Raw genomic sequence first — 13299 nt, forward strand, 5'->3', positions numbered from 1 at the left:
AGAATAAATGTAATTAGTCTATATGGGGGTGCAAGAAGTCAAACTACTCCATGTAATGAAACTGGATGCACATGCCTTGATGTGAGTGTAGCTGAAATAATGTTTAAGCGCCATTCCTTCATTCCAGTCTTGTTCCTGTGCTTTGTTTCAGGGGATTCCTTCACTCAGTTTAGATTTGCTGATGAGAAAGACTGGGAAGCAGAAACTCCAAGCTACAAACAGGTACGTTGCTGCTGCAGCCTGTATGCGCTATGGCAGTTGTGTTCTTCCCCATTACATATTCTGCCAGAGCTCTAGTAATTATCACTTTATGTATATTTCATTTTGTGGGGGAGAATCACAAAGGTGCCTTAACTAAAGAGTTGGGAACCAGATTTCCTTAATTCTCTCCCAAAAGGCCATTCCCATATGAGGAGGCAGCGCAGTGCATGGAAATGTGACTTTGCTGCTGTTGCTGCGGTCATGCACAGTACGCAGGGAAGGCTCCTGTTTCATTTCTCTGTTAATAAACCTCTTGGGTAGTTAAATCCTCTCCCTGTAGGAGAATCCTCGGGTGCATCTTCTGCACATGATCTGACATTATGCTTCTGTTCCAACTATGTGGCCCTTGTACTGCTCATGACTAAGCTCCCACACTCCGGCACACACACATGGGCAACGTTACTGGCGAGACTGAACTGCAGGATATTGGCTGGGAAGTGGAACCCAGTTAGGTGTGTGAAACACTGTCTGTCTGCCTAGAGACAAGGCAACGTGACAGCCAAGTGGCGGAGATTAAAGTGACAGTTACAGAAATTAAATGGGATCTCAAAAACTGCAATAATTAGCAGCTGCTTCTCTGCTGAGCCGACCCTGCTGCCTTCCCTGGAATCCTTAGGAGCCTTGTGCCTGCCGACATGCAGGTCTGTCTCCAACCAATGCCCAGCTCCTGCAGCTAAGCACAGATGAAAGAGCGTTCCTGTGTCCAAAGCTTCAGCTCTCACCCCACATTCAGCCAACTGTAAAATCAATGATGAGGGACAAATTTGCTGTTACCTTTAATCCCAAGGGCTCTGTCTGAATTAGTTAGCATTTCCCTCCTGGAGGCTGCTGCATACTAATAGAATGTGAGCGGTGGTTTTCTGAAATGCGGAGCAGTTGATGGGCACCTCTCGCTGACTGAGGGACAACAAATGCCTCATGCAAAGATATGGCTTTTTCTTGCCTTTTCCAGCATGTATCACAGTGTGAACACATTAATAAATAAACAAAGGATGAAGTAGTTCCCCCCCCCCCTGGGTATGAAGGAAACTTTGGTCAACTGACTCTAAGCAACTTTACAAAATGTATACATTAAACATTTTCAGTGAGTTTAAAGTTATTGGTAAATGTAATTGATATTGAAAGCTTTGTTTATCCCCTTCTGTCTTCTGCACTGGGTCCTGGGTCTGACAATGCAGCAAAAGTCAGTTCTGTTTATCAGTTGGCTTGGGATCAGTACTGCAAATAATAAATACAGCCAGACAGATATTGGTTTCACTACTTTAATGCTACTACCATACAGGGTGAAAGGGCCTATGTGTCATAAATACATAACATTAAATCTTAGACCCTTTATTAATATAAACTTACTGTAGCCATCAAAGCAAGGCAAATATACCCCAGTAATAGGGCAGCAGGGCAAATATATACCATGGCTATTGAGCAGCTGGGCATATGTATATATACAGAGTAACAAGGTAGCAGCAGGGCATATATATACAGAGTAGCAAGGTACATATACCACAGAACAGCAGGTCATATATACCATGGAGACAGAGCAGCTGGGCATATATACAGAGCAACAGGGCAGTTCAGCCACGAGAGGGGGGACAGAGAATTAAGCTGTACTTAATATATATACAGAGTAGCAAGGTAGCAGCAGGGCATATATATACAGAGTAGCAAGGTACATATACCATAATGCAGCAGGTCATATCTACCATGGAGACAGAGCAGCTGGGCATATCTACCATGGAGACAGAGCAGCTGGGCATATCTACCATGGAGACAGAGCAGCTGGGCATATCTACCATGGAGACAGAGCAGCTGAGCATATCTACCATGGAGACAGAGCAGCTGGGCATATCTACCATGGAGACAGAGCAGCTGGGCATATATACCATGGAGACAGAGCAGCTGGGCATATATACCATGGAGACAGAGCAGCTGGGCATATATACCATGGAGACAGAGCAGCTGGGCATATATACCATGGAGACAGAGCAGCTGGGCATATATACCATGGAGACAGAGCAGCTGGGCATATATACCATGGAGACAGAGCAGCTGGGCATATATACCATGGAGACAGAGCAGCTGGGCATATATACAGAGCAGCAGGGCCACGAGAGGGGGGACAGAGAATTAAGCTGTACTTAACCCTGAATATGTCATTCTATTAAGTCACCACAGTTTTCGTAGTAGCAAAGAATCCCAGATGCTGATAAGGTTCCTGTGTAATGCATTTCAGTAGTATAAGAAGTCAAAAATATCCATCCCATAATTTCCTTAACTTCTTTTGAGTTTTAAGATGCTTTCATTTAGGTAAGTGTGAATAGAAATAAGTCTGTACACTATTATATGAGTGCTGTTTAGAAGTCCAGCCCATGTCCTAAAAGTACACTGCATTGGCCAGGAGGGGGCACTGTATCTTCTTGCATTGCACTGCATTGGGCAGGTCTGAAAGTGCCGCTCATGTGCATCCCTGTGCCGCAGCCCTCGGCCCTGTTGCTCTTTATCCTCGCAGAAGAGCGTTCATGTGTTTATAATTCTATATAAAGCTATCTTAACAGCCTGTTGCCCTAATGAATTTCTCTGTTTTTTAGGTTTTTATTTATTCAGCTCCCAGTGTGATTTATTATATATTTACATATTAACACAATCTCCAAGCTGTGCTGAAAGCCGCCTCAGTGCTCCCATTAACATATCATTAATCAGACAGGAGCACAAACAGAAAATGTTTCCATTTACACCATTTATTTGCATTTACATGCCAAGCAGAGATAATATTTTTCTGCTCTGTTGGGTAGCACTGTTAAGTATTTGTGGGGGAGAATTTGGCAGAGTCCGGAGTGAGAGAGGCTGGTGTGCACTGGTGGAGAATCATCTGAGCAGAATCCCCAAATGCCATTTCCCAGGCAGCGTTGTTCCTTATTGGCCTTTGTCAAGAACCGATATGGATTGTAACATGACTGTCCCTACTGTATTTTGCACTAATTGTCCTTAAATAGAATAATACAAATAATTATGTAGTATATGTTGCCATGGATACCAGTGCTAAAGTCTTAAACTCATTTATTAAAACAACCTTGATGAAACTATTACAGTTGCACAATGATGGCAGTGGGGCTGGGCACAAACTATCCCAACAATTTAATCACTCATATATTATTATTATTATTATTAACATTTATTTATAAAGCGCCAACATATTCCGCAGCGCTGTACAATAAGTGGGTTACATACATTGGACATACAGAGTAACATATAAAGCAATCAATAACCGATACAAGAGGTGAAGAGGGCCCTGCCCAAAAGAGAAAGGATTGAGACACAAGGTGTGGGAATGGGCATGACCAGAGTTGTGAGAGGTGTGGCACAGGGTATTGCTTTTAGCAGCACACTGAGGTTATATTAATCTAGATTAGGGTAAGCTTCTCTAAATAAATGTGTTTTTAGAGATCTCTTGAAGGCAGAGAGATTGGGAGAAAGTCTGACAGTTTGTGGGAGCGAATTCCAAAGAAGGAGTGCAGCCCTTGCAAAGTCTTGAATGCGAGCGTGTGAGGAGGGAATGAGAGAGGAGTTGAGGAGCAGGTCAGTAGAGGAGCGTAACAAGCAGGTTGGATGGTACCTAGAGATAAGTTCAGAGATGTAGGGTGGGGCAGAGTTATGAACTGCGGGCTTGGATAGGGGAAAGAGAACCTGTTCGGTCTTAGAGAGGTTTAATTTAAGGTAACATATATTAATGAATGTGCTACTGTGCACCTTGCTAGCTACCCAGCACAGAATAGAAAGGCTATTAAACTCCGGGATCCATAAATTAGTCTCCTGGATAGATGCCCCCCCCCTCACAGCACCAGTACAGGTTACAGGAGCACATCCTCTGAGATTTTAGGAGAGTAGATTTCATAATTAGTGTAAGAAACATTTCATTGTTTGAAGGATAGCCATGTTACACCATTACTAAGATATGCACTGAACTGATGGGGTCAGACATTTATTGGATAGAGAGTGACTCACGTGCAAGGATTGTTTCTTGGAGCCAATAGTTAGCAACGGAGACAGCGGAATTTAGGCCCTAATTAAAGGATTTCTTTTTTTTACCCGCCCCAACTATTACACACTAAGCCCAGGGGAAATTCCTCCAAAGACTGAGATTGGCGCTAAATACACCTTCACTTTATTGAGATACATCTTATTTTGGGTCCCACTTACAGGATCTGTTATCCAGAATGTTGGGGACCAGGGTTTTCCAGATGAGGATCTTTACGTAATTTGTCTCAATAGTCTACAGAAAATCATTTAAGCATTAATTAAACCCAATAGGATTGTGTTGCCTCCAATAACGATTATGTCTTAGTTACTATTTTATTATTACAGAGAAAAAGGAAATCATTTTTAAAATGCAAAATGATTTGCTTAAAATGGTTTCTATGCTTGGAGCTTACTGGATAACAGGTTTGTGGATAACAGATCCTATACCTGTACAAAGATATAATGGGACAGATCTTTGGTAATAAAGTAACTGGGGGGGCATTAAACCGGCACAACCTCCTGTTTCTGGTATTTTCCTGGTATTTTCCTGGTCAGTGCAGAGGTAAATACTTTGTTATATTACACAGTTCACGGTTTCTGGATTAGTGACCAGAATCTCAATGAGAAATACTATGTCCCTGCTCTCGTAGTAGTGTCTGTGGGGCCTGATAATCTAATGAATCCCACACTGTGTTGCCTGGACTGCTGGACTTTAACTCCTCCAAATGCCGACCTTAATTCCGCACCTTCCTACAACACTGTTATTGCATTCCTGCACATACAGACCTGGGGGTGAATATGACTTCCTACCCAATTTATCAGGAGCAAGCAGGGGTGCAATAAAAGTGCTACCGGGCCCCCATGCAAAGAATCTTGGAGGGGCCCGGCCTGCACTGAAAACGCTCTGTCCCTGCTCGCGCGTGCGCGGGTTCTGATTCCTCTGTAGTTACATCACTGGGAGTAAATTTGCATCGAATCTATATTTCCTAAAGAGCCTGGGAAGGCCAAGCTGGTACCAAGTACCAATGGAACTTGTTCTTTAGTCGTATAAGGATACAGAGCAAACACCATCATTGTGATAGTATAATAACTAATTCAGTTAGTAATGAAATGAGTGTGTATAGGCTGCAGCAGTAGTGTGCAGGGGCTCAAGCACTGGGTGTTGTACAGTGTCCTCCAATATAAGAGACTGAAACGACTGCAAGCTTGGAATATCCAGGGCAACCTTCATCAGGCTCCATAGTGCGCATGAAGTTGAAAATGGGAGACCCATTTGTATAAAGGAGACAAGTTGTGCATCACTGTGTATCATTGTTATGTGAGGGAGCATAATAATCATTTCTAAACTAGAATGTTCCACATATAATGTATCTGAAATTAACATTGTGTTTCCTTTTGCTTATTTTACATAAGTACAAACATCAATGGTTTGTAGGCCAAATACTCATGGCAAATGTTATTGTATTAAACAAGCAAACAGAATAAAGTGTAGGGTTAAGTGGTACAGGAGGTCAGACAGAAGGAATGCTAATGTTTAGAGAAATATTCTGTGGGGTTTATTGACATATTGCTATGTGCTATAGGTTTATATTTAAAACCATTGGTCTTGGGTGCTTGCCATACCATCAGTGTTCTTCTCTCTTCAAGAAAATTGCTAAAAATTCTAACTTTTTTTTTTTGGGGTTTTACAAACTCCTGGTGGAGCCATGTTTCATACCCTTCCCTTATAGGAAAAAAGTGCAGCTGCCATACTGGGGCAGGAAATAGTAATGGAAGTGGGAGAGATAAATAATGGGTAGAGCTTTATGTATGGCAAATGCAAATAATCACCTGGATAAAGAGAGATGCAGTCACGTGGTGCCCAAGTCCCCTGTAGTTAAAGTCTTTGGTTCTGATGGCATTAATGTCTGAAAACACTGGCCTTTTGCATGTTCCCAATTTGCAGTATGTGCAGTAAAGAACCACTTCATCCTCAAGCCTTATTCCAAAGTAGACAATAAGTGGGTGCAGATCATGTGGGTTCTCCCCAGTCCTCAAATTGCTTCCCATTTTACTGACTAAAACTAGTCACACACACACCAATTATATTGCACAAAATCATTCACCAGTTGCGATCAGTATCCATGTACTGCAGGTATTGGCTATTCTGGGAATTGCACAGGCTTCAGCTCCTCACGGTTTCCCTTTAGAAAACAAATGCAAAATAGTATTCACTCCATGTCTTGTATCAATGCTCTTTACTTACCCAAAAGCTTTGTCTCATTCATATTATAAAAGATATCTGCGTAACCCCTGTAAGTGTGACAGTATATACAGTATATTCTCCCTTTATGTTTCTCTGGGATGAAGTTGTTCTGTAGCAATAGAAACCATTACACAATAAATAACTGCATATTCCTGTAAATCTGGTGGGTGCAGAGTCCCCTGGATATTTGCTTATTGGGACCAGTGAGTGGGGCTCGGATATGCTTTAATGTTACACTCATGAAAACGTAGCTGTTTCATGGGACTTATAAATATAGGGCTCATTCACAAACTGATATAACAGAACTTGCACCTCCAGACTTGTTGCTGTGTGAACAGAGCGCTGGATTGCAGCTTTTCCTTGCACTTTGCACACAATGTGCGGCATTGTAATTTACCCCTTTAGTTTGCCTTTTCCCCACAATAATTTATTAACTAAAATCTATGGTAAAACTCAGGTATAAGATGAACATGAAATTGTTGACTCTGACCAAGCTAAGGGCATGGGTGGGCTGTGCCAGTATATAGTAGTTACCCTTGGGCAGGCCTTTGCCTTTCTGTGCTGCCTGTGATCCCTTCATTACGCTGTGTGGCTTAGCTATGCTGGGATTGCCTACAGGTATCTGCTTATACAGCCAGTCCTGAGGGCAAGTGATTAACTATTCATTATGGATGGTGTTCCTAGGCCTCCGCTGTGTGTTTGGATCCCCAGTCTCTAGTGCGAGTCCTGCAGGAGCTGCCGCTGCATCTGCGCCTCAACGTGGAGCCGGAGCTGGTTCAGGTAATTCTTTCCCTCTCGTATTTCTGTTCTTACGGCAGGCAGAGCTCTACTGGAATGAGCTTATTGTGCAACTGATCCCTCTTCCTAATTATCAGCTTCTTCCTTTTCCTCCCCCCAGTCATTTAATTGAGAAATATGCACAATGATTTCATTTTAATCAAAACATTTTCATTAAAATGCCTGATACAAAGCTGGAGGCAGTGGGAAGGATTGTGGAGCCTTAACCCTGTGCTGCCCACAGACTTTCTACTCTTTCCTCTGAATCCCAGCAATATAATGGGCTGTGACTGGCAGCAGTGGCTGTCCCTTTGCTATGATTTGAAGATGATATGAAAGGGTTACTTACAGCACATTATACACCTGGTAAAGATTCTTTTTATCTGCCACTTCCAGACCAAAATCCCTAATGCCATGTGTGGGTTTGATATTTTGAAATACCCTTTTAACATGAGTCCACGCTGCCTGAGGGATCTTCCGTACCCAGCAAAGCAGCAAAGCGCTGCACTCCCTGGGGATTACGCATATTTTCTTCCCTGATATATATATATAGTTTTACAGTACCAATAGCATTAATGTTTGAAAGCAACCACTCCTATATTAATAATATCATGTTTCCATGAAACCCCAGCGGCATTGTGTGAGGGGAGTAATGGAAATAAACATTGGCAGATACAGATTGAATCAATGCAGATCATAGCAGTTCCCATTACAGAGCTTAACTGATCACTGAGGCCAATGTCAAAATGCCCTTCCCCATAACCATTCAGTTCCCTTACAGAGAGAGGATAAATTGCTGCCCTTTGGCATCTTGCATTTCTATTAAAGGGAAAGTGAAACCTTTTTTTTTATCAGGTTCAAACTATGTATATAACACTAAACTTTTGGGATCACAGCTGTGCCCATTGCAGCACAGAGAAGCATGATCAGACCCACCACTAGTAGGGCAGGAGGGTGAATACACGGCCAATACAGGGCTTCCCAAGGGAGAGCTTCTAACTATGAGGCCAAGCCTTACTTAGCCTTCTTTAGCCTCTACCTGTGCAGGTAACGTTTCTCCTGCTATAATCTCCCTGGCCTCCACTTTTGCTAAATTCCAGCTCTTCTTTTATCCAGTGTGGCACAGATAACAGCCTATTGCATGGTGGGAACTGTAGAAGGGACGCTGGGTTGGCCATGCACAAGCACAGGGCAGTAGGATTGTTGTTCAGTGAATGTGTCGCTAAGCACAGATATGGGAATAGGAGCCTCCTTTATATGGGGACGATTCCTCCTTAGTAACAACGCAGTGTGCCATAGGGCGGCACGTTACCCTGTCAGAATAGGGTGCAGCTCTCAGCAGGGAAGCCATTTAATGACTGCAGTGTGTGCCAGTTCCCTAATTGGTGGGTGCCACTGTAGTACAGGATGGTGGGTGCCACTGTATTACAGGATGGTGGGTGCCACTGTATTAGAGGATGGTGGGTGCCAAAATGGCTAATGAAGGCCCAGATGCAGCCTTTTAACAAGCCTAGTTAGCCAGCAGCAGTTCCACACGCAGTGCACTTCCTGGCTTGTCAGTAGGTATAAATTCCACATCATGTGAATATGGGTTTTCTCAACTGAAACAATGCACAAAATAGAGATAGAGAACCACTTAGCCCAACTGTAAATATAGAATGATGAATATTTATTAACAACTAAGTGCTTGTTGCACAAAACACGTCAGGCTGAATAGACGGCTTTCTGCATTCTACATTTTCCTTTTCTTTATCTGTAATTCTTGCTATTTATTCCCTTGGGGTATCCAAACTATGGAGAAGACAAAGCACCTGGTACCATGAATGTTTCCCTTTCTGTGCTATTCCGTAGGAAGTGTTACCACAGGAACTGCCTCATTTTAAAACGAGAGACATTTTAATCACGCCTCCTGTCATCCAAGCCCCGCCCAGTACTGGCGCAGCAAGTTCTACTCAGGTGGGAATGGCTCCTCCAGAAGAACAGGTTTCAAATACCACAAGGGCCCAGGACAGCTCCCCTCAGCTTGAATTAGATGAAGAACTTGACTTTCTACTTAGTCTGGAAGCCCCAGTGAAAGAGGCAGCAGGCGTTAAACCCACCAATGAAGAGAAGGAGTGTGACCTTCATGGGAAGCGTCAAGGTAAGTCCTGTACTTCTGAGCCAAAAGCCAAAGCACAAAGGCATTTCAGTGTCACTTCCAGGGTGTTCCTGAGTCAGAAACAGATTGTACTACAATTCATCTGCAGTTTGTGTATTGTTTCATATTTATGCTTATGCCAACATGGCGGCTCAAGGGTAAGGATATACAAGGGCAGTATTTACTATATATTCCAGTTTGGAGAGATTCTTTAATAGTTTATACCATATTAAGTGACCTGTCTGTTGGTTAAGTGTTCATTGTGGGGGTATACTTTCCTTTAAAAAAAGACCAAATTATCTCCCTTTAAATAAAAAATTAAAAAGGGGTAAAAAAAAAACTATTTCTGATTGGTGCTTTATAATGGTCACCTTTTCTTAAATGAAATGGGAGTATTTTAGGGATAACTGAATCCTCAGCATATGGTTTGGTCTAACAATGAACAGAATCTGCACCCTAATTTGCAATCTCAGATTTGCAAACAAAGTCACATGACCCAATCAGACCAGACAGAGCAGATTTAAGGGGAAGGTTTAACTATAATTTCTTCAGTTGAACTTGATCAAGATGAACAAAGTCAAGATCTTTCGAAATATGGTCGGATTTAAGGAGAGTTGAGATTAAAAATACAATCGGGAAACATGAAATCATTGATGCCAATTCCGCACAGACACGCGATTTCTGATAGGCTCCTTGGTATTGGGCTGAATTCAGTGCATTCCTAGCGCAGTATCTAGGTGTGTATCCTGCCCCTGTCAGGGGTAAATAACAGTACGGCAAACCTGCCCCTTCAGCTGATCCTGACCAGGGCACTATTTGCATGGAATGTACAAAAACTTAGGGGCAGATTTACCAACATTCTGATTTTCATGGTTTTAGAAGTTTTTGAAAACGTAGTTTAAACATTTTTTTGTGGTTTTTATGTTTTCCTACAAATCGTTGTAGATTTACAAACAAAACCCCCCAAAAACCTCTAAAACCACAAATGAAATAAATATTGTTACATTTTGCCAATGACAGCTCCCATTGGATTCTACATGATGGCGAAGTTTTGTATTTGTGTATTTCATACTCTTTACACTCGGAAATTGTGTTTTAGCACAAAAACACAAATCACGGTAAAAAACATAGAAACGTTAGTAAATGCCCCATAAGCGGACTTTTAAAGGTAAATTTGTTTGCTTAAGGGGCAAGCCCCCTGATATGAACATAGTGTTGCCCCAGGATGTCGGTAGCAGGGTAGAAGTAGCCCCTACATAAGGATATAAGGCTCTTCATATTTTTTTCCTCCAGAACTTCTTCCAATAACAGATGAAGTTGCCTCCTCTTCCGCTGAGAAGAATAAATCTGTAACTGAAGAAGATCTAGAGGACTGGTTGGACAGCATGATCTCCTGATGTGCCGGGGGCAGGGAAGCTAAAGGGAGCGTATATACATATATAGAGCAGTGGCTCCTTTCTATAGACCTGCCTCCTAACTGCCTGTTTCTTGTACCTTTATATATCCTGTATAATAAAATGAAAACGCTAGTGAATATTAGTTTTATGCAGTAACTATATTATTCCAAACATGGTCAGAATTAGGGATTGCATTTGAACTGCTTAATGTTGGTCTTTTTCAGTTAAGCAGAAAATGCTGTTGAAGGCCCATGCCCTTGGGTCACACAGTTCTCACCCAGCAAATGGCTTATTCCAATTGTCACCGTATGGTTTACCATTATTACCAAAAATAAAACATTGCCAAGCAGTTACACATTTGAAAGGGTAAGTGTCTTTATTTCTGTATATTATTTTGAATAGAAATATTGGATTTGGTGTATAATTAAGTACTTTAATGACTTAATTGCCTTTCTGTTCTGCCACCCCTCAACCTGGCATTCATACTGGTATCCAGCTGCTCAGCTCGGTAACCACACAAGTGTTTCAGAACCTGTATGTGAGTATCATTTTAGCGCTTATTTTCGTACTTTGTTATCACCATCATTTCCCGCCCATTCCTACAGGTTGAAAAACCCTGGACCCAGTTAGATGGCAGTACCTGCGGGTATGGCGTCCCTGGTACAAATATCCCCTGCTCATCTAATATCTTGACTCTGTATAGTAAGACAAAGAGCTCAGCTGGTTTATCATTTGTTTATTGCGATGGGCACTTTATTGTTTTTGAAGAAAAATGCATAAAGTTAGCAGCTTCACTACAGCACCTACTAATGACCAGAAAGCAGTGCTTAATTTTGGCATAAGATTTTCAATTAAGAGAATTAAAGATATTTTAAGATACATTCCAGTTTCTTTAAATAACAGCAGACTGTCATTGAAAGAAAAAAAACTAAAAAGCAACTGAATGCAGTTTCTCATTTCATACAGTAAGACAAAGAACAGCACAACTGTGTATTTTGTCAATCTAATATACGAACATAAAAAACATCTTGCATAGCTACGTCTACAGACAGTTAAGGCACTTAATTTAAGTTCAGGGTGGAAAAAGTAGTGAGGAGTAAAATTTTCCAACCCTATCCTTCATTTTGTTTTGACTATTCCCCAACTACAGCAAGATCCTACCATAAACCTTAGTTTCAGCTATTTTACACAGGTAAACATGGACGGTTCCGAGCTGCAAGCCATCTTGGTGCCACAGGTGTCAAACCCCCAAGGCTATGAGCGTTGGAACCTGTGGCTGCTACATTGTTAGGCTTAAGAGTAGCATTCATTGCTTTTGGCAAACTTGTATTATTATTAAGTATAAATGTGTCTGCAGTTAGTGTCTTCCTCAGAAACCCCAGTGGCAACATAAATCCCCCTCTGCATGCTTCTCCAGACTGGGGTTCAGTAGAACTGCTGAATTAGTAAGCAGCGTGTGGTGGGGACACATTTGAGCAGTTAAACCAATGTAACCACAGAAATGATTCAGCATAGTGTGTATGTGTGTGCGGGGGGGGGGGATAGGTATTAGTCCTTGGCTGAGGTGGCCATCAGTGACTCTCTAATAATAAGACATCTGCCCGTGTTTTTGTGTCCGTAGAGTAAAAGGTAAAACGAATGCAGGAGGCCAGTCACACTGATATCACTGCTTTACTCATTAACTTCTAGCTACAGCTCCTCTCATGTTTGCTCCAGACATGATCTAATGGTTCTGTTCAGTGATCCAACAAATGGCACTCTGGCTGATTGAGAATGTTAGAGCATCCATTTATTAATGTAGTATAGCGATCTTTATTATTATTATTATTATTTTTTTTTATTACTTTAACTTTTTTTTTTTGGTTTTACTTTTTTTTTATTTTGTAAATTTGTGTTTTCATTGCACATTTGAGAGATTTGTTCTTATTTTATACATCCTTTGTATAAAGGAAACAGCTCCAGATAATGGCTGTGTAGTCTTGTTGGAAAAAGGTGACCACTTGCAAAATGTGTCCCTTGGGAGGATTGGTGACCCTGGGCTCCATCCCCAACCATAGGAACAAGCAGCTGGGTGCTTTATTAGCTAAGCTGATCTTCATATTGTTTGCGGAAACAGTCGCCGGCTGGGAAGAAGTCCCAACATCTCTCCTGGTACATCTTCCAGACATAGGATTCCTGAAAAAGGGAAAAAGAATTCTGTTAACATGAGCGCCACATAATAGATGGGCGCAGCTTAGCCAGGAGCACAGGGCAGTGGCAAATAGTGTGAGAGTTTGTGCTAAGGAGGGACTGCAATGTTGTGGGACACACTTTGTCTTATAACTGTTGTAACACAAAGCTAATACACAGTGGTAACTGCAACAATGTGCGACCAAACCTTAACTACAGAGGTGGCAAAGTTACCGTTGTAGTAAAGTCTGTTTTATCAAACTGATTTGTGCTCGGAAGGTTGGGGGCAGCACTAAGGG

The 13299-nt window shown here is 41.9% G+C and overlaps 2 protein-coding genes across 13 annotated transcripts in view; one reads left to right on the forward strand and one right to left on the reverse strand.

Annotated features, from left to right (window-relative positions):
- The window catches only part of aven (apoptosis, caspase activation inhibitor), a 181945-nt gene extending 170754 nt beyond the window's left edge, over positions 1-11191 (forward strand). Inside the window, exons 3-6 of the mRNA XM_002935329.5 lie at positions 152-222; positions 7205-7300; positions 9149-9437; positions 10728-11191. Of these exons, the coding sequence (XP_002935375.2) occupies positions 152-222; positions 7205-7300; positions 9149-9437; positions 10728-10831 (560 nt within the window). The 3' untranslated portion in view covers positions 10832-11191. The remainder of the gene's footprint in view (positions 1-151; positions 223-7204; positions 7301-9148; positions 9438-10727) is intronic.
- Positions 11185-13299, reverse strand: part of ryr3 (ryanodine receptor 3) — a 244769-nt gene continuing 242654 nt past the window's right edge. For all 12 annotated transcript variants that reach the window (XM_031891310.1, XM_031891309.1, XM_031891308.1 and 9 more), the window contains one exon: positions 11185-13006. In XM_031891310.1, coding sequence (XP_031747170.1) covers positions 12911-13006 — 96 coding nt within the window. In that variant the 3' untranslated portion in view covers positions 11185-12910. The remainder of the gene's footprint in view (positions 13007-13299) is intronic.

This window comes from Xenopus tropicalis, chromosome 8, assembly GCF_000004195.4.
Source record: "Xenopus tropicalis strain Nigerian chromosome 8, UCB_Xtro_10.0, whole genome shotgun sequence".
Classification (NCBI taxonomy): domain Eukaryota; kingdom Metazoa; phylum Chordata; class Amphibia; order Anura; family Pipidae; genus Xenopus; species Xenopus tropicalis.